Consider the following 21380-nt stretch of genomic DNA (forward strand, 5'->3'; position numbering starts at 1 on the left):
ACACTGTTTCACACTCGTTACTTTACAGGCTCTTTTGGCTCCTGGGATGGAGCTTTTCTGAAGCTGCGTTTGCCCCATGCTGCTCTCACTGAGCTGGCAGAGCAATGTGCTGGCTTCTGGAAAGGAAGGTAGACAAGAGCCACGTCCAGCAGACAGTATTGATGTATGTAATGATCTGTAGTAATTCAGGCAGCTGCTGCTTGTATCTTTACTGGCCAGAGCAAACACTGCAATAGGATAGGACCAGGTTTGTTCTTGCTACCACCATTAAAACAGATTTGCTGTCATTGGAGCTCTGCCAGTGGAAAGGCTTTCCATTTGCAGAAAGGACTCTTTAAAAACCTGAAAATCAGGTCTTTTCCTTTTAAATAAAGACACAAAAGCCAAGAGAGTGTGGAGTTACCTTTTTTTCTCAATTCCCATTTCTCTTCCAACTTTGGAGATGATGTTGGACCTTTGAAGAAGTGAGCATACTCTTCAACCGTGGCAAGCTCCCCTGCCTCTGTAGTGCAGAGGCTCAGACATGATCTCCCCAGGCAGATGGGTACATGTTCCTTTAGAGGGAAATGGATCTGAAGTTTGGCTTTTCCCATGCAGATGGTGTGTGCTCTCTGCTGCCTCCCTGAGACTGCAGCTTCCTGACCCCAAGATGCTTCTCTGCCTGGAGATCAGAATACACAGTGGTTTAATAATTCTTTAACTTTTTGGAACCTGTTAAGCAGGACATGTAGCTGTTAAGCTATTTACAACTGAGTTTCTGGTTGTGCTTTTAATGAGCTTTGACCACCAGAGTATCTAATGGAATGGTGTACATAATAGTGCTGGCATTGTTTCTGGCTTGCAGTTGTTTGTGCCTGTATGTTGGTGTAGCTGTCACTGTTTTGATGCTGATGCCTTTGTTGATGGCTGCAGGATGGTCAGATGATAGAGTGCCGCTGCTGTTATGGGGAGTTTGCCTTTGAAGAGCTAACTCAGTGTGCAGATGGTCACTTGTTCTGCAAGGAGTGCCTAATCAAATATGCTCAGGAGGCAGTCTTTGGCTCTGGGAAGGTAAGGATTTCCCAACTGGGTAAGGGGCAAAATGCATAAATTGCCATTGGGAGCTCACACTGTTTGCATAGTGTTGCTTAAATCAGGTGTAGCTGCGCTTGTCAGGAAATGCCTGAGTGGAATTATGTCCTGAAATCCAAATGCAGCAAGTCAGTGTCACCATCAAGTGCAGCCGGGAACTTCACAGCAGGATCTTTGCCGAGCAGGATTGCAGTTTGCTGACAGCCATCTCTTGTGCTCTGTGCTTAGCAACTTGGAAGACTTTCTGCAGCATTCATGGTGACAACACGAGCTTGCATTTGCCTGGCTTTATTTTCTATTTAATAATCCTACGACGTCTGCACAGAGAAGAGGCTCTTATCTCTGCCTGTGCCAGTCTCCTCCTAGTTAAGAGTGTTTGTCCTTCATGATGTCGCTGTGATCCTAATTAATTTGGGGGTTGTTTCCTCTATGATACTACTAACCTTCTTAGTCTCCAATTTATCTAGCAATTATCCTGGTGCTTAGCTGGGGTATGAATGAGTCACCTGCTCTGAGGTGTATGTGCTCCTTTGCCTCAAGGTGTGCTGATCAAACTAGGAGGTATTTCATGTAAATGTACAAATCAGCAGCTTTATTTTATGACTGCAGCAACAAGACTGCAACATGCTGGTTGTGAGCAGAGACCATACAGGAATGATGGGCTGAAATGCAGTTACAGTGGACTTGGATCTGGTGAACCCCAGCTATGAACAGCATCTTCATGCCTAGAGTTTGCTTGAGGCCTGATCTGTTTAACTAGTCTTCTTTCTATAGCAGATCCATTCTCTGGCAGTCATCTGCTGACTTAAGCTGTGTTGTCTCTAAGCAAGGCTCTGTGCTGCTTTGGGAATATTCTGGGTACTGAGTCTCGCTTTTTGCTGGCATTGTACTGAACCTCAGCTGTCTCCTTCCACCCCTAGTCAGAGCTCAGCTGCATGGAAGGCAGTTGCACGTGTTCATTCCCTACCAGCGAGCTGGAGAAAGTGCTTCCAGAGAACATCCTCTGTAAATACTATGAGCGGAAAGCTGAGGAGGAGGTGGCTGCTGCCTGTGCAGATGAGCTCGTCAGGTGAGTGTCTGGCAGAGGATGCAGACTGCACGTCCTGCTGTAGGAATCAGTTCCCTGAAACCATGAGTGTGTGCTGACTATGAGATAGGTAGCTTTCAGAAAGCTGTGTTATAAATTAAGGCTTCTGCCTTTCCAGGTCTGTTTTTATTCAAGTTGGGCTGCCTTTGACTAGGAGATTAAAATTCAATAGACTTGTCTCCCCCAAGATTTGCTTGCTGGCTCTGTGCTGATCCTTTAAATTACATGGTAAAAAGCAGTGCTGAGCATATAATATTTTGATTGCAAACAGGGAAGTGATCGAAGAAATACAAGCAGAAAGGCAGCAGTCAGCACATCCTGGCAGCCTGCATTTGGTTGGCAGCCTTATTAACTACCCCACAGCTCTTTGACTCTGCTCTCAGCAAAGATATGCTTGGCATGCTGCATTAATGGTATCATCTTTTGGGCTGCAGGTGTCCCTTCTGTAACTTCCCAGCTCTTCTGGACAATGATGTGAAGCGGTTCAGCTGCCCTAATCCCCGCTGCAGAAAGGTAATTGGAGGGGGGATGCTTCCCATTTGGGTTCTTCCAGAGTGTTGGGCAGGAGAGCTGGGAGGACAACTCACACTTCCTAGTGGCAGGTGGATGAGTATCAAAGGTGGCTGTGTGGGGCAGCAGTCAAAGCACTTGTTGGATCCTGCTGATGTTCTGTAAAACTGTGGCTGGACAGAGGTATTTTGGGGCACTATTGATAAGAGAACAGTATTCCTTTCCTTCCTTGGAAGATGTTGCCTAAATTAAGCTTCTGGGTGCCTTAGGTTTCTGTCTTGCATATACAGAAATGTTTTAGGTGAACAGGAAGCTGGGGGTTTAAAAGTCATAAAACCAAATTGTAATCTTTTATCTAACAAAACTTCTGGGGAATGAGCTGAAACAAACTTCCCCTGAAGAGAACTGGCATCTGTGGTTTCCTTTTATGCTGTTGCCTGAATAGAGGTTCAGTTGGAAGCGAGGAAAAACCCGTTTGAAGAGCTCACTGAAATGTGCCTGTTCAAAGGGCAGATGATCTTTGTGCTTCTCTCAAAGTTTGCTAATAGCCATAACTGGAGAATCATCAGGCCCAGTGGGGGATGGAGTGGGGAGAACTTGCTGCTGCTTCTGCACCATCTGTTCTGGGCAGAAATGTGTTTCCCAGTCTCCTGAATGTGGGCAGAACCCCACTAACATTGGGTGCCAGCGAGCCAAGGACGATCATATCAAGTCCTCAGCCCTGAAGCTACAAAGTGTCTTGTGCAACCATAGCCACAACAATGAATTCCCCTGCAGCACCCATGAACTGCTTGTCCCCTGGCAGAGATTCCTGCTAATCACTGAGATTCCTCTTGAGATCACTAACCTTGTCCTTGCTGCTGCCTCAGCTTTGGGTTCTCCTGTTGATGCCATGCTGCCATTTGCCTGACTGGAGGAAGGAGTAGGAAGTCTCACACTGTCTGGGAACATTGAAGTTGCCATCAGTGAACTTTGCATTCTGTAGTGAAAATTGAATTTACCAGGGTGGAAAAGCATGCTTATGAAACATGCACAATTCTATTTTAGATGTCCAGTCTCTGAATAGGTTTTGTGAACATCCACCTCTGGCATTTGGGGAAGAAATGTGATTCTGATGGATCACCCAGGCGTCACGAGTGAGGACGGTCACTAGGTGGCAATGTTGATTCACGTTTATATTTATATCTTTTTTTCTAAAACCCAAGTTGTTTTCAAATTGTACGTGTGTCAGCACCACAGAACGAATTTCAGGCTGTAAGAACACGAATGCTTCAGTGTGCAAAATGAAGTCGCTTTGTTTCCTAAAATGTGTAATGTGTCACTGTAACTGGGAAGAGGGGTCAGTGCTGGAACGTTCTTTTCCTTCTGGCTTGCTGTTTCATTTCCTTCCTAGCGTACTGCCTGTCTCCCCCCTCTCCCTGGGGTTGCAGCATTCCAGTGGGCTGGATTTCTGGTTTCCTGGACAGCTTGTGTTGATTCATTAGCTGAAAATCTGCTGAGTAGCTTTGTGCTCTTCTTAGAAGTCTTGAACGACTCTAGGATTTGAAGTTGAGGGTGAGGAATTCGGATAGCAGGATGTGGTGTTGTCTCCCAGCATCAGCTGTGGTAGTTCTTCATATTCCCGTTATCTTCTGTCTCTCTAGAATGAAGAGTTTCAGTTAATGCTCTTGCTTGCAGGAAATTGTTGCCCTTAGGGAGGAAAGGGCTAATCTGGGGAACTCTGCAGAGGTTGGAGAGGATGTGCTGGCTTTGCTAGCAGTGCCTCTGGCAGCCTCAGTGGTGGTGATGACGGATCCTGGAAGGAGTCCCTCTCTGGCTGGAAGGGCTGCACTCACACAGCTGAACCTAAAGCAAGGGGAAGTGTGAAAAGGGAAAGGTCAAAATGTCTCTCCTGAAACCTCCAGGCCCTTTGAGGGTGGGGAGAAGAGGACCAGGTGGTGGACCTGTTGTATTTCTGTGCTCAGTCATCTGCATCCTTTGTCTTGCTTTGATAATTCATGTCAATTGCCCTCAGGCTTTCCTTTAAAATATGTATGTATCAGGGCCAGCTATGGATGTATCCTGAAGTAAGTGATGGGAACCAGCTGGAAGCCTTCGTTTGGGCTGTGTGTAAGTTTGGGTCAATAATAAGAGCTTTAGGCACACCCAGGTCACTGCTGCTGCATCTCACCTGTAGTTCCACTCATTTGCACCTTGCAGGGACTGAAACATAGCTAATTGTAACCTCAGCAACAAGCTGAGCTACTGGTCACCTTCTGTGGCTGAGCGGCTGCACGGAGAGCATGCAGATGAGCCTGCACCATCTGCCAGGGCCACTGTGGCTCCAGCTGTGTGCCGTGAAGTTTGGCTCCTAGTTAGGTGGCCAGGGCTTGAATCTTAATATCACAAGCTGCAGGGTGGAGGAAAAGCTTCATTAGCAAGGGGGAAAAATGTTGCTCAAGCCCCCCTGCCGATGCGTTCTCGTGTGTGTGCGGTCTGAGCCAGCGCTAGGGGAGAGGCAGCTTCGGCTCAGAGCTGGTGTCGCTCTGTAACGTCCCACTGTCTGTGCATGGAGCCAGGCTTCCTGGTGATGGGAGGGTTTGCCAGCCTGCTCAGTCAACCTCCATCTTATTCTGAGCAGGTATCCCAGTGTGGAAGCAACACTTGAATTTCTCATCTCTAACCATGCGTGTTTCTCTTCCCATGCTCTGACAGAGCTAGGAAAGGAGCATGCTGTTTGACTTGTGCAGCCTTGAGAAGCCAGAATGTACTTTTGCATGTTGGGGGAAGTACTGTTTCCCACCAGAAAAGGAAGTCCATCCTTTCTGTGCTGCCTTCCTCCTCCCCAGACCCTGTATTGTTGGTGAAGACAAGGCTTTTGTTCCCGGGCTGCTTGCTGCTCTCCCAGGCGCTGTGTTGTGGGTGGGGGAGATGGTCTCCCCTCTTTGCAGTCTCAGCACAAAGCACTGCAGGGCTTTCAGCCAGCCAAGAGATGGGGAGGTGAAAGCTGCCGTTGCCATGGAAATAATGCATGCATGGAGCAGCGCTGTCCCTCCGGTGCAGGAGAGCTTAAAACCCTCAATGCTCCTTTCCTAGCCAGGCCACATTGCAGAGACTTGTATTTCCAAGACTTTTCCTTAAAAATTCCTTCATGTAGCTTAGGGATTTTGTTACTTGCTTGGGCTGAGCTGTTGTCTACCTTGGTGCTGGCTGGGTGCAAAAGGGTGATGGTGAATGTGGGTGTGTGGCACTAAACCACGCTGCCCTTGGATGGGGCAGCTGCTGCTCTTGTTCAGGGCTTCTTAGTGTGTTCCTGTTAATGACGCTGTATGTGGGGGGTGGGATTGCCTGCTGGGACCCCGAACTGCCACACTGGATAGAGAAGCACTGCTGTGCCTATGTCAGGTGGATAAAATCTCCACAGTTCTGCTTTTTCACCTTCGGGTCAGGCTCTCTGGCCACAGCAATCTGTGCGTGTGTTTAATTTGCAGGACTAAGACGTGATGTTTTAGGGGGCTGCTTTTTAAGCTGTTAGAATGTCTCTGGATTGATTTAAAGGTGCCAGCCGGGAACAGATGCACCCAGCTGCTTTTAACCTTCATTTTCTGTTGGAAGCGAGGCAGGTTTAAGCTTGTACAGAGCTCTGCCTGGCGAGCTGTGTCTGAACATGGCTTCTCCTAGCAGGGTGCTAAGGCTGCATCCGCAGCCTGTGCTAACAAGCGTAAGGCACGTTGTACGCTTCGCGGCAGCGTCGACGTGAGCGGCCTCACTGCAGTCAGGAGTTGTCACCAAGGGCTGTACCGCAACGCCTGCGATCTCCATGCCTGGGGCGGGAGTGGGACATGGAGCTGTTGGATTCAGGGGCAGGTATCGAGGCGGCCCTGGCCAGCTATGATCCAGCTACAAGCGTTTTATAGGGTGCAAAGGGAAATGGTTGTGTAATCAGATCCTCAGCAGCAGGGGATGTGCTCAGGATGACAGCCTCCATCCAACGGGATGTCATCCAACACGTACCGCGGGGCCCATTGCTTCTGTGCTGGAGGCTGGTGCATCGCTGCCCGGAGCTGTCCTGCCCAGCTCCAGATGTGCTGTGGGTTTAGGTTTAAACCATATCAAGACTCATCACTGGCAGGGTGTGTGTACAACGTGGAGAGAGAAAAACAACAAAAAATAAATTGCTCTGGTTGGAGAAATTGAGCTTGTCTAAAATGCCTCAGAGTAGGATGTGCATATGGAGAATTACTTAATTCTCCTTGGTTTGCAACATGTTTTCCCAGCTGTTGAAGTCTGCTGTCTCATTCAGCTTCCTGACAGCAGCCCAAACATTTTGAAGGTCCCATGGCCCCATCTCACTCTATTCAGCCATTCCTATTGCTGTTCTCTGTACGCTTTTCCTGGAGCATGTTTATTTGTATCCAATTGTTAGAGCACAGCCCCACAGCTTGAGCAGGGAGCAGAGCCAGAGGTGGTGCTTGCTTATGGCAGAGCCCTGTAACTTCTTTCTGGCAGCAGTGACCTCAAGAACCAACTCCCACATTTAAACAGAGAATGGGAACATTCTCCTGATTCTGTGTGAATGCAGCTTAGTGGACTTTGTGGGAGTGAGGAAGAAAGGGAAATGTGGTGTGGAGGTGTGTAGCAAGGTCCTTACTGGGGAGATTGGGAGTGGAGCACTTGTGTCCACATATGCTTTTGTCCCGAGGGCTTGTCCAAGCCAGCAGAACGATCTAAACCATCTTTTCACAACTACCACCATCCTCCTCGTTGCTGCATCCCTGCAACCTCCCGCTCTGGAGCGTTCAAGCTTTCTCCTCCAGCTCAGTTACTTCGCTGCACCCTTTTTAAATGAGCGGCGCGCATGGGAACGGGCTCCCCCTCTCACTGCCAAAACCACAACAAATGGCAAGTTTCCGTCTGCCGTCTGGGCCGGGCTCGCTGCACTCTGCGCCTGGGCAGCCGATTTTCATTCTTCTTCCATAAAAGGACATTGATACTGGTCTGCAGCAGCGCTGTGCAGGAGGCAGGGTGAGCGGCGATGCTGCCGGTGGCAGCGCAGGCAGGAGTGCTGCAGGCTGAGCGGCCGGGCTTTCTGGATCTCTCCTCAAAGGGATGGGCGGGAGGGAGGGACCAAGGACGAAGGTGGGGTTGAGGTGATTATCGGCGGCAGATAACACCCCTGTAAGCTTTATTGCCCAGTCCTAAAGGAAGACAGATAACAGGAGAGTGTCTCTAGTACAGCAGAGCCTTAAAAGTCCAGTCCCGTGTCGGAAGAACACGCGCATGCTAAACCACGTGGTCCATCCCATCAAGGCGTGTAGGGTCAAAGTTGCGTGGGAAGTGTTGAGAGTGGGGAGGTGATCTCATCCCCAGCTTTATGCTGGGCAGGATAGTTACCTTTGGGGGTGGGAGGGGTGGTTGTAGGCTGCAGGGGGCACAAGGGATGTGCTGGGGGGCTCTGCGGCCCTGGAACGCACACAGCTTGTTCCCTGGCTGAGAGGGAGCATCCAGAAAAGCAAGAGGCCAGGAGGGAGTTGTGAGTTGTTCTCCCTCATAGCTTGCTCTTCAGTGTATGCTCTGCCTGGGCTCGGAGCAGCTTGTTCCTTGCTGCCCCTTTCCAGAGAGAAGGCACAACAATCAGCCCAGAATTACTCCCTGCCTTGTCTGTGTACCTGCCCCCCTTCCTTGGGATGTGCAGGAGCTCTGAGAATACCTCACCTGGAGAGAGGGTAGGAGTGGGCTGCTCTGGTGAGGTAGAGAGACTCCATCAGTGGGAGCTCAGGTGCTGCTGCTTTCACAAGGTCAAGTCTATTTATGCAGTGGTATGTGGAAATGCTCCACTTGATAAATGAGCCTGACAGAGAGGAGAGGGCAAAGCCCAGCCTGGAAATGGACCGGAGGGATGAGGACAGTTTAAATGGGGTATCTGTCTCTTAGAGGGGGAAAAAGCCCTGCTGAAAGCAAGACCTCAAACTAGTTTGTTTAAAAATAGACCATGTCAGTCAGTGCAATTTCAAGCAACAAAGCTTACTCCTGTGCTTGCTTTCTGCCTTATATAGCAATACCCATTGAGTGAAAAGGAAGCTCTCCCAGTACTTGCTGACCAATGAATACCTCTGCCAGGTCTGTAAGAGGTAGCAGTGCTCCTTTGTAGCTTTGTCCTTTCCCAAGGAAAGGTCTAGGGGTGATAAGGTGAACGCAGCTTCATGTGGGGATGGCAACTTCAGCCTCAGCTGTCTGGTCCCCCCTTCTCCCCCTGGGCTCAGCCTGCAGCTGGGTAGGCACAGGAGCTGCTGCGAGCAGCTGCTGACCTGTGGTTGGTGTAGACATGAGGTGGCAGTGTTCTTGGAGAGAAGCTGATGACTCCTTGAGGGGTTAGATAAGAACACTGAGTGGTATCAGGGTGTGAGAGGTCCTCTGTCACCTTGAACGTGGTGAGTGGCTGGAATGGTCCCGTACCCAAACTGCTGTGGCTGGAAGGACCCTGTACTTGTGCTGAGGAGTGAGCAGAGGCTGAGATCTGCTGCAGGCTGAGATGAGCTCTGAGCTTTGCATTTTCCTCCTGGATTGCCTTGGAAGAGAAAGGGAGGAGTAGTGTTCTTCCATTTCATGCAGAGAGTAATGTAACGTGATCACCCCAACATCAGAGAGAAACCCTAAACCTTCTCGCAGAGCAGAGTGCTCAGGCCTCTTGATTTGCTTGATTTTTTTAAACAGTGGAGCAACTCAGCCTCTGTCACTTGTTTGTCCTGACAACAGGTAGCAATGCCACCGAGCTGCCCTGGGACCACTGTGGGAGCTCAGTGAAGGGATGAGTTTAAGGCTAAAACTACTCGGCGCTACTTGTACTCGCAGAGCATCAGCCCAGGGTTATCATTTTGCTGCTGTAGTGGAATTGGAGGTTGGAGAGGATGGAAAAAGTCTGTTCCCAAGCTAAATTAAAAACATTGTTCTGACCTTAGTCAAGAAGCTACATCTTCCTTCTCCTTCCTCCCCCTCACATTCCTGTCGTAGTAATCACTGATCTCTAACCTCAGTTTCATCTGCCACAGTGAGCTGCTCCAGAAATGCACTTAAAAACTCCAGGCTCTCTGGGTACACCTCACCTTGCTGCACCTTAGTGCTTCCAGGGCAGAGTTATCTTTGGAGGGGCATGAGTCAGCAGTGGAGGGGGGGGTGTTGTTGTCTCAGGGCAGCTGATGAGTGTAGTTTCATTCGGGCCAGAGCACTGAGATGGCCTAACCTGGCGTGTGTGGTGCCAGGAGGTGTTTTGCTTCTCCTTTCTGTTTGCACATAAACAGGTTTCAGCAGATGACAAGAGTCATCAGACTCCCTGAGCTAATACAAGGCTGCTGCAGACGATGTCCATTTTGGAGGCTGTGGGTAGAGTTTGTTTCCTAATTTGGTCACAGTGTGCTCAGGGCTGGCCTGCTTTCCTTTTTTTTTTTTTCTTCTTTCTTTTTAAAAGCATCCATCCTTTGTATCATTGTCATGGAGGGGAAGCTCTTTGTATCGAGAACCCCCAGCTCCCCTCTCGCTTCCTCTCTGCAGAGGAAGTGAGACTTGAAAGGTCTCTTTGAAAAAGCAATGCAGTTGTGAAGCTGATCTCTCCCAGTTTTTATGGTTGGGTTTGGGGGTTTTTTTACCTCTTTGCTGGTCTTTCCTGAGCTCATCTTGGTGAGCCTGCTGCCTTCCATCCCTTCTGAGTCATCATCTGAGCCCTTAGTGCTGGGGGACTTTGGAGCAGTTCTCTTAAGTGACAGAGGGAGCTGTGCTGCAGTCAAATAAGCTGATATATCATCTGATCACATATCTATTGCAAGGGGCAGAGACCTGGGTTGTTTCTAGGCCAGTCACTGGTGGGGTTCCCCAGGGTTCCATCTTGGGTCCAGTTCTTTTTAATATTTTGATAAATGACCTGGACACAGGACTAGAGGGTGTCTTAAGTACATTTGCAGATGACACCAAATTGGGAGGAGCTGTTGACTCCACTGAGGTAGAGAAGCCTTGCAGAGAGACCTGGACAGGTTAGAGAGATGGGCAATCACCAACAGCATGAAGTTTAATGAGGGGAACTGCTGGATTCTGCACCTGGGAAGGGGCAACCCTGGTGGTGCATCCAGCCTGGGGGATCAGACACTGGAGGCCAGCTGTACTGAGAGGGATTTGGGGGTCTTGGTCATCAGCAAGCTACCCATGAGCCAGCAGCGTGCCCAAGCAACCAGGAGGGCTAAACACATCCTGGGGTGCATCAAGCATGGCATAGCCAGCTGGTCCAGGGAGGGGATTGTCCTGCTCTGTGCTGTGGCAGCCTCACCTTGAGCACTGGGTGCAGCTTTGGGCACCACGTGACAAGAGGGACATAAAAATACTGGAGCATGTCCAGAGGATGGGGAAGGGTCTGGAGGAGAAGTCCTATGAGGAGAGGCTGAATTCCTTTGGTTTGTTCAGCCTGGAGGAGGCTGAGGGGAGACCAAACCTGAAAGCTCCTCTCTTAATTCTATTTCTGTGCTGGACAGGAAAAGGAGGTGGGGAAAACCAGTTTCCAGGTGACGCAGCGCTGTGGGAGGTTTGTGAGCCTTCAGCAAGCAGTGAGGCTGTTGCTGCTGAGGGAGCTGCTGTTGGCTTTGGGGAAGACTCCCTAGCTTTGGAAGCATGAGGGACGCTGGGTTACCTGCCCCAATCCAGCTATGTTAGGTCCAGAGTACGTGTCATAAACAGCTCCGGAGGCGCAGGTTAAGGTGCATGAGGAACAGCTTGATTAGTGGCGGGAGATGGGCAGGGCCGGGCTGGGCCCTGCAGAGGCTGCTGTGGAGAGAGGAAACTGCTGCGTGTCACGTGTGGGATGCTGGGTTACCAGTGACCCCTGACACATGGGGAACAGGAACAGGAACACAGAGTGGTGAGGCAGCAAGTTTAGGGACGGAAAGGGAAGGTGGAACAGAAGTGGGTTTTCTTCTAATTTAGTAAAAATCACCTCTGTGTGTCATTCTGATTTGCATGTTCTAATTAGCCATGGCTGACTCACCGCTGCCACCTGAAAGGAACAATATGTTTTGAAGCTTATGGTTTATAATCTCAGTAGGCCAGCATTTCTTCTCCTCGCCCCCCTCCCCTTCGCATGCCCCCCCAAATGCCTTCTCTTACTGCTTTTAACCTTCAAACCTCCCTTCTCTCTCTCTCTGTTACTACTCTTGCATTATTAATGAGCCTGTAGCAATCCAGCCAGAACACTGACATTACTAATTACTACTTGTAGCAGAGGAGTGAGGAGAAAGATAGAAACTGGGTCAGGAAATGTTATCATCACAAAATGATAGCATCAGAGCTGGGGAGCAGGACTCCTTGGACAAGTAGGTTTGTGTTGGAAAGGGCCTCCTCTACCAGGCAGTGTATCTGCACATGGTCACCATGAGCATCATCCTTGCTTGTTTGCTGCATGCAAGGGAGAAGACCATCTTGCCCACACGAAAAGGTTATCACACCTGTGACTTCCAGGAGCAGAGGGATGGAATGCTGTGTTCTGTCTGGTAGTACTTCAAACATCACAAAATTCATGTGCTGTTCGTTGCTGGTGCTGTAGTAGAAGCCCCTTCCCTTGTTGGTGTCGAAGACTGAGGAGGTGTAAGTGGCTGTGTTTATTTAGCATTCAGTGTGGAGCCTGTCACGCTCGATGCATTCACAGTGTCCTTGGTAGTACCAAGGGCATCCTGCAGCAGCAAACAGCGATCTGTGCTGCATGCAAGAGAACATGGCTGCTGTGAAATCAGAGCAAGGACGTGATTTTGGGGATGCAGCAATTAACCTGTGAGCGCTGGGCTGCTGTAAGTGTAAGGAATCGCCTGTCTCCTGCTTGTGATGAATGGAGCTGTGCCTCCTCAATCTGTTGGGCAGAGCATCCCCTCAGGAGGCTGGCATCCCTTGGGGGCCATGCAGGAGCAGTTGTGCATGTGTTAGCTTGTTCTGTGAGAGAGGGGCAAGTGTGAAAAGGGAAGTGGTGTTTACTGCAAAACGTATCCACTGTCCTGGTAAGCGACAGAGAAGGTAATCTCTTCACATGTGTGCTGCCACTGCTCTCTCATTTGAAGTAGTTAAAACAGCTCAAATACATAGGTAAGCAGTAAAATAGACGTACAGCATCGATCAGCATGTGCTGGCAAAGGTGCATCTCCCAAAAAGATGCTTTAAAAGAAAAAAAGACAAACTGAAGCCTCGTCTCTCCCAGAGTTACTCAGTAAGAGGCTTGTGTAAATGTGCTCAGTAGTGAGGAGGGGACAGGAGGATGTCTCTGGGTGAGGTGGGTGGCTTAAGGTGGAAGACTTCTCACTCTCCTGCAGACAGAAGTGTCTGTGAGTTCCTTCCCTCTGTTACTGGTGCCAGTCTGTGTGATGGCCTGTGTGTCCAGCTCTTCGGTGACTGCTTTGGGGTGAGTAACGGGGAAGCATCGGAGCAGTTTGGGCTCAGTCCCTGCTGGGCAGTCATGTGGCCATTGGAACGAGTAAAGTGCTTCATTTCTATTCTTGACCAAGCCAGGAGGCTGGCACATGAGCAGCGTGACTGCCTCGCGAGTCAGATGGGAACTCACACAGTGTGAGCTGGATATTTAGGCTCAGCAGACTCGACAATATCCCCTTTCAAAGATTATCCTTTAAACTGTCCTAGTCGCACGCTGCCTTTGGTGCCTGCCTGAGCCTTTTGTAAGGATGAACGGTTTTTAAAAGAGAAGCTGGCTACTCTAATTTCTTCTCCATGGGCTGAAAAACCCATCCTGCTGTAGCTGGCCAACGTGATTCCTTTAACTGATCATAAGAAGTGTGTAGGGCTCTTAAAATCCCAGCTCATATTTTACTCGTGATGTTGGTAGGGCTGTCTGTTATCTCAAAGCAAGCTCAGAACAGAGCTTTGCTAGTGCAGCGCAGGGCATTTGAGGGAGAGCAGGCGTTCCCACTGAGTGGGAGCCGATGAGAGGCAGTAATTCCTACCAGGTATTTAATAAAGCCCGTGTGGAATGGGGGAGGTCGAGTGTGTGACCTGGGTATTCTGCTTTTTTAAAAGGCAAGCACTGATTTGCCATTAAACCTGAGTGTTGTGAGTAAAGAAGACGCTTTCTCAGGCCCAAATTTCATGTGCACATATTTAATTAAAAGGCGACAGGGTTAATGAAGCTTTGAGTGCACAGGGCCTCGTTCGCTGAATTTAATTTTCTTTAATTGCTCCAGAGATTGAAATTCCCAGCTGCAGTTGTCCCCTAATATGTGAATTACGGAACTGGAAAGGGACAATTTGAATTGTCTCACTTGGTGGTGGCTTCTTCCTCTTCTACTGCTCTTTTTCCTCTTTTTGATTGATAGTCGGTGCCTGAGCTTTGTGGTGGGACTGGCAAAGCTCTGAGCTGCCCACACCTCGGACTCTGGGAACTAGGTGAAAAACAGGGAGTGTTTGTGCAGGTTGTGTCACTCATCCTTGATGTATTGCTGAAGATAGAGAGCAAATACAGTTTTTATTGTCTTCCTGCCCCAGTACCTGCCATCACACTCGGCAGCGGCAGGGTTGGGTTGAATGAACTGCCTGTCACCACCCAAATCAAACCAGCCTTTGTTGGTGTGCAGTTAAAATTTTAAAAAAGGAAAAGAAGGGCTTTTTGGGGACAGATTTCTGTCTTTTGTTTTCCATGTTTGAATACTGGGTTTAGTGCCCAAGGACCATTGTGAGAATTAAGGTAGTTCCCTGGTCTGGTTGTGTTCAGTGTTGGGTGAGCTCATGGTGAGCTTGTGGTCTGAGCTCTGCAAAAAGCTGAAAACCTGAAATGCAGCAAATCCACATACCAGTAAAATGATCGGTGATGGAGATGGCTGGTTGTGTTCCTGGCCTCATTGTAATAAAAAGTGACCTTTGCTGAATGCCCTCGTACGTGATGCGCTCCGTCTCTATTTGTGACAGATCCTGTCAAGTATTCCAAGGCTGCTGGATGTTTTTATGTGTCTTCCTGGGCCTGTTAGCATCCATAGCCTTGACTAGGGGGTTAATAGCAAAGAAAACTTCCAGCAGCCCCCACAGATGTTGGGGGGGGGGGTGGGGTGGTGTAATTTAATGTATATCTAACCTTGGAATGGTGGGAGCAACAAGTGTTGCCGGGGGGATTGTTGTGGATGGGGAGGTATCCTGTCTCCTCCTGTTCCTGTGGGAAAAGCCTCAGCAGTGGAGCTGGTGGGGTGTGAGGGTGGGTTTGGCACCCAGCTTCCATGGGACAGGGTGGCACAGAGAAGTGCCTTCAGTGCATGAGCTCTAACCTGCATTAATCATCCATAGCCTTTGAATCTCTGCCTCAAACATATGAATCTGTGAAACCACTGGGGTTAATTAATTATTTTCTGGTGCATTTTAATTCTTTATTCCCCATCAGCCCATTCAGCTGAAGTTGGCACAAATACCCCTTTCGAGCCTGCTCTCTGGCCTGAGGGAAACCACCTTCTTTCCTACTACACACCACCTCTCCTGTGCCTTGATGGCTTAAACGACCTGTGCCCTGCTGAATAAGTAATGGCTCGGTCGTCGTGCTGGGGGCTGGGAGGTCCAGAGCCCGGCCCGTGTGCGGCTGCACCTCTCACCACGGGCTCGGGGAGCAGAGGTGATGCTTAAGTGGTCTCTGTGCTGCTACCAGTGTAAACAGAGCAGATGTTTCCCCGAGCTGGGGGAGCATTAATGGAATGCGTTGGCCCCGGCTGATGTAAAACATCGCCGCGAGTTTTGGGGATGAGGTCAGCGGTACTGAAAGCTGATGGGAGTTTAATGTCGAGTCTGCCTCTGCGAGCTGAGGGGTCAACTGAGAAAGCCACAGCTAATGGAAACGCAAGTACACTTGTCATAAATCAGTGCCAAAATACTGAACAGGCATAGCTGCTGCTGGATCCCGTGGCCAGCGACGTTTCAGTAACCACCCATTAGCTATTCGGGGACTGCTTTCCTCCCTGGGTGCTCTTTTGTTAGTGTTTGAGTTCAGAAGAGGCAAATAGAGGCTGAAAGCAGAGGCAAAGCTTTCCCCAAACCCTCTGTGTGCTGGGAAAGCCCTGCCTGCTTCATTACCTTCCCCCCTTGGTGTTTGTGGGGTCTCCTGGTTGCTGTGTCCCACCAGTTTGGGGAATGGCAGGAGGGCAGCTGGGCTCTTGCTTTAAGTGCGTTATGCTTCTCCTAAAAGGAGACAGATCACGTTTCTGCTGCGAGGTTGCTAGGAAGTCCCAAGGCATCCAGGGAAAGCATCGAGAGGCAGGAGGCAAAGCAGGCTTGGCACTGCTTAGACATCATCTTTTTTTTTTTCTTTTAAAACAAACAAATCTTGTAAAAAGTAAAGAGCAGCATTTTTCTAGACAATGAAGAGTCGGTTTGCCCTCCAGACCAACCAACTATTTCCCATAAAGCTGGACGCTGTAATGGACCATTTGCCAACAAGATAAGATGGTTGTATTGTTCGGTGATTTATCCTCTGTGAAGCTGATCTGAAAGAATGTTTTATTGCTCTATTTATTTTTTCAAAAGAAGCTTTTTTGACCTCATTTTTTGTGTTGGGAGCATGCGTGCCTTTAAGCTACATCTCGAAGCCCAGTTGAAATTGGGGTCTGTCTTTGGTATTGCTGCTTAAAACACAATATCTGCGAGCTGTTAGTGGCAGAGAAGCCATTCAGAAGCCCAAGGGGTGAGCATCTCTCCTGGAGGACTCTTCTGTATCAAAAAGCTTTGCCATGATGTCTAGCCCTATACAAACCACCAAAGCCTAGGCTGCAGCTATAATGTGATTTGGTTTTGTTTCTGGGTCCTCCTTAAAGGGCAGAGGTTAAAACAAAACAGATGCTCTTGGATGGTGTCTCTGCTCTGCTCAGAGGCAGTTGCTGTAAGAGCCTCAGCTCCTGGCACGTGAAACAAGGACACTACCTCCTGTTTGTGAGCGGATGTCAGGCTTAAACCCCCCCAATCTGAAAGAGCCAGCTGATCCCCTCCTGAGTGGGGCAGGAGAGGAGTATTGGAGGTGTTACTGCATTACCTCCATCCTCAAGTTTGTGCATGCCATTATCCATGTAAGTAAGACCTGAAAGTGCCTCTGTATGGCACGTTCTCCCCAAACAAGGGAAAGGATTGCAGCTATCGAAGCAGCCTGCGAAGGGAGGGATGGATCTTTCAGGTAGCTGGAAGCCGTGCCAGGTTGTGTGTTGGTTGGTAGGCTGCTACTATATTTAGTTTCTCTTGGCCACCTAGAATGAACGCATTGAACCTTTCTAGATATGGAGATAGGCACAGCACCAACCAGCTTGCCAGCTTCTTGGCTTTGTTTTCAGCCTTGGATCTTACTGTTCCTGTGTTGAGGGGTAGATAGCTCAATGAGGTGGTGTGAATGAGAGTTGTTGTTGCAGCTGTTCTGTCTGCACAGGGAACCTGGGGTATTTTGTAAGGAGAACTGCTCTTTGGAGTGTTTTGTTCTCCTGTGGCTTTAACCCTTTTTGTGGGGTATTTCAGGTGTGCAGAGCAAACAGGCATGACTTCCCCAAAGCCCTTGTGCAACTTTTCCAGTTCCGTAACGCAAACGAGCACGCGGATATTTTCAGAGGCAAATCTCTCTTACCGTAAGAGATCCTTGTCTTGAACAATCCTGACCTACCCATGTAATTAAATGAAGTGGGTTTTTTTTTCCTCCTGGAACTTCACTCTGGTTGCAGCTGTTGTACAAGCTATAGATTTCTAGATTTGTGTCAAAACCATGACTTAAGACCACTGGGATTTTTTTGTGGGTGGGTGAAAGTGATAACAGATTAATGAGTTTTACTTAGCATCTCCATCTGCCAGACTAAACCATGTTCTCCACAGGAGACTTAACACAGCTGGCTTGAGCTGGTCCTCCAGGAGCAGAGCACCCTTTACCTAGTCAAAACTGACCCTGATCTAAAAACCCCCAAGCACTGTTCTTAAGGTGGCCTTTGGAAAGGCGGTGCCTTCTGTTTAATCATATTTACTTCCCTCTTCCTGATCCTGTGATGACCTCGACGTGTGCAAATAAGGCAAAGCAGCGATGGTGTGGAGCAGTGCAGGTGATCCCCAAGGATCAAGCCCCAGGTACTCGCCAAACACGTGGATGGAGTTCCTTGTCTGAGATTTGAACTCTCACGTGTTGCTCTGACACTTGCAGTTACCTTCCTTCTGCTTCCCCTCCGTAAGGAGACACATTTAACCCAAAACCAGTTATCTCAGTCCCAATGTGGGCGACTCGTACCGGGGGGAGATGACTGGCAAGCGCTGGCTGTGCGTGGCCGTGCGTGTAACCGTGTCCACACTGGCTCATGTTGTGCTGGGCTCAGATCTTGGTTGCTGTGAGGGGCAGCCCTAAAGTCCAGCTGCCAGCAGAGACAGCTTGAGGGATGAGTTGACCCAGTCAGGCGAAAGCTGCTGTGCATTAGCTGTAGCTGTTAGCTCTTCTGCTCCCTCCTGTGAGCTCTGGAAGGTAAATGGGGATGGAGTAGGTGCTAAACAAGAGGCATGTTATCCTTCGCCTGCATCCTGTTACAGGTAGCAAGTTGCCATGGTGAAGATGCCAATCAATTATTGTTATTTGGAGATGGAGGGTTGTTCTTCAGCTTTTTTTTTTTATAGAAATGGGTATCAGTCATCTCTGGTGTCCAGAAAGTGAGAGTGTGTGTGTGTGGAGTGTGTGCCTGCACATCCACACTCCTTTGCTAGTCCTGTATGCCTTTCCTCTAATTCTTTCACTGCCTGCAAGACTGGATAAACAGCCCTGACCCTAAGGAGCCCAAATATGCTGGGGAGCTGCAGGGTCTGGGGAAGGCTTGGCTGATCTGTAGAACTGAAAGGTATTTACTCCACACATAGGGTGGATGGTTCTTGTATGTGGGGAGTTGTGCAACAGCACAGCTGTACTAAAACAGTGAGGTCCTCTGATTTCTCCCACATGGACTCGTTACAACTGCTTGTCAGAACGATGTAAAATTCCCACTGTCTGTGTGCATGTTACTCCAGGCTCCTTTCTGTACAGTGTCTCCCTCTCTCTTACACCTGCAGTATCAGTGGGTCCTCTCCGTGCTTTCTGTAGGCTTGTGACAGATCCTATCTTGAAAACTTGGAGTGGACAGTATCCCTGAAGTCTCATACATCACCATGGAGAAGTAAAAGCAAGCAATGCAATTACCAGGAAAGCTGCTGTAATCCTTGGACTTGCCTGCTGGGGCATGCAGAGCCAGAGAAAGTTCTTGTTTTCTTTGTATTACGGCATCAGTGACACCCAATGTTTTGTTCTGATTCTTAGTCAGGAATGCCAGGAAGCTGGAAGACCCTTAGAAGAAGTTTAAAAGTATTCTCCACAGTCTAGAAGTGGTGCTTTGCTGTAAGAGGTTAAAGCTAACTCTTGAAAGAAAAATGTTATGAGATCACACTTGGTCTGTAAATGGATGCTTTTTGTATGTAACATCCAAAATGTAGTGGGTAATGAATGATAAGATATAGTTTTAAATGTCTAAAAGGTAAAGCTGGTTGAAAAGCCATGCTTTGAATCAGCCTGGAGCTTCTGGATCTCCTTGGGTACCTTGATTGAGAGGGAGGAAGGGCGACTTTAGATTTCAGTTGTCAGTAGAATTTTTGATACAGGGGATAGATGCTTTTATAGGCTTTCCTACTTTAATGGTCACTTTTTGGCTTCATTCTAGGTTGAAGTCTATTGCTTTAACACCATTACAATCTGTAGCCCCACCATTTCAAGCTGTGATTCAGTGAGATGGTCCAGGCTAAGCCAGACTAGGTGTGAACAGATGTGGCTGGCTGACAGCCGAGGAGCTGAAGAGCTTCAAGAGGTGGTAGCCTGGATTCAACAGGTAATGCTCTCCAGGGGACAGTGAGCTCTGTTAATTAGCACTACCAAGGGAGAGGCAACCTTGGAACATGATTCAAAGGCCACAGGATAAACTCAGAGAAGTAGAGAGCCATTAGACAAAGTACCATTGATGGTGCAGAATGTCCCAGGCCCACAGAGAGCAGGACTAGGTCTGTAGCCTGTCCTGTCTGTAAGGTGCTTCCTACCTGCCCCGTGTCTTCCTGTGCTGGGAGCAACACAGGTCTAGATGGATTTCTAGTGACACCACACTGAGTCACACTGACTTTGGTGGAGAAAACTGGCATCATCTTGATACCCAGTAGCAGAGGACTGGAGGGAATTGCTGCATCTAAAACTCAAACCACATTTGGCTTGAACCCTGCATAACAGCCTTTGTTCCAGCACAACAACTTGCTGGATGGCTGCTGTCCCAAGCCAAAGGTGCAGCTGTTTCTGGACATAGATACCAAGAGAAAGGCTGTGCTGCAAACTAGAGCTCCCCAACTTCTCCTGCTACTGAACTGATGTGTGTGGGTGTGTGGGAAGGTCCTGTTCTGTGTTCTTCTCTGCTCCACTTCACATTGAATACAGACATTTATGTGTGTACTTAGAAGAGGCCGGTCTGGAGATCAACTCCTCTCCGCAGCACTCCACCTCCTGCTTCATATTTTAAGACTCTTTATTCCTTCATAGTAATTTCCAAGGGGATTAGTGCAAGTCACCAAGGCATCCACATCAGTAAAATACAGCAAGGGGTTACTGTCATCTCCTGAAACACTCCAGCACTCCACCCCATTGCTTATCAACTCACACTTCAGTAATCCTAATAGCTGTGTCATAGCAAGATTAACACAAAGTCCAGGCAAATATTTATGGTTCCCTTCAAGGTACAGATTAATCCCAGAATGTGGAGTGGGGTAGATGTACTGTGAGGATTGCTTGGAAACCTTGTTCACAGGAGCTGAGAAGGGATTGTGCCAGCCTGGGAAGGAGGCGTAGGGCAGCCGCTGCAGTGACAGTGAGCATGTGGAAGGGGATGCAGGCGATGGGCAGCCTCTGTGTAGCATCCCCCAGGGGAGAGGGGGGCAGCTCAGCTCAGTTCACAAAAGTGGGGGGACAAGAGCCAGTGTTTCAGTTGCCCTCAGTGCTACAGTATCATCACATTGCAACTCTGGTGAGAGTGAAGGAGAAGAAAGGCAGAGCAGAGGAGGAGCAGCTTGAGGCTGAAAGAAAGAAGCAAAAGAGCTTAGACAGTGAGGGAGCATGTAATAAGTGCCTGGGCAGGCTGTATTGGGTGGGAGGTGATACGGTTTAGTCATGGAGAAGACTGAATCTCCTTCTTTTGTAGTGAGGCTGTACAGTTTTCTGGCATTTGGGGAGTGATGCAAGGCTAGGGGTATGTCTTCCTACCCCAGAGTCTGGCTAGTCCCAAGGAGATTGAGGTGCCAGACACCAGTCTAGCTAATGATGAGGATGCTCTCCTAGATTTTCAAATCTCTGCTCATCAAAAGGTCTAAACCAGGATTTTAATAGCAGCATGTCAAGATGTGTGATCCATGCACTCAGAGGAAGACCTAGTGAGGAGTGTGGTGGATGGTGCTGCTTAGCTAGTCAGGCAGAGACCAGTCTGCAAAGGTGGGAGCTGGGAAAAGAGGAGAGTCCTTGTGGCTGTAGCTCCAAACTCCAGGAGTTATCTGCAATGTTTGTAGAGTGCTGTAGTCAAACAAAGCTTTGTGCCTCCCCAGGCCGTGGTAACAACTAATGCTTATAAATATTGTTCCCTCTTTCCCAGACTGGGAAGGAAAGAAAAAACAAAAGCAGAATTCCTTGTAGTTTCTGTAGGTTTGGGGAGTGGTTGTGTTGTAAATCAGC

At 48.9% G+C, this 21380-nt stretch overlaps 1 protein-coding gene across 1 annotated transcript in view; it reads left to right on the forward strand.

Annotated features, from left to right (window-relative positions):
• The window catches only part of RNF216 (ring finger protein 216), a gene marked incomplete at its 5' end in the record, with an annotated part of 62040 nt that overhangs the window by 12589 nt on the left and 28071 nt on the right, over nucleotides 1-21380 (forward strand). The window contains 3 exons of the mRNA XM_084270995.1: nucleotides 913-1050; nucleotides 1992-2140; nucleotides 2593-2671. Of these exons, the coding sequence (XP_084127121.1) occupies nucleotides 913-1050; nucleotides 1992-2140; nucleotides 2593-2671 (366 nt within the window). The remainder of the gene's footprint in view (nucleotides 1-912; nucleotides 1051-1991; nucleotides 2141-2592; nucleotides 2672-21380) is intronic.

The sequence above is a fragment of the Gallinula chloropus genome, assembly GCF_964237585.1.
Source record: "Gallinula chloropus genome assembly, chromosome: 15".
Lineage (NCBI taxonomy): Eukaryota > Metazoa > Chordata > Aves > Gruiformes > Rallidae > Gallinula > Gallinula chloropus.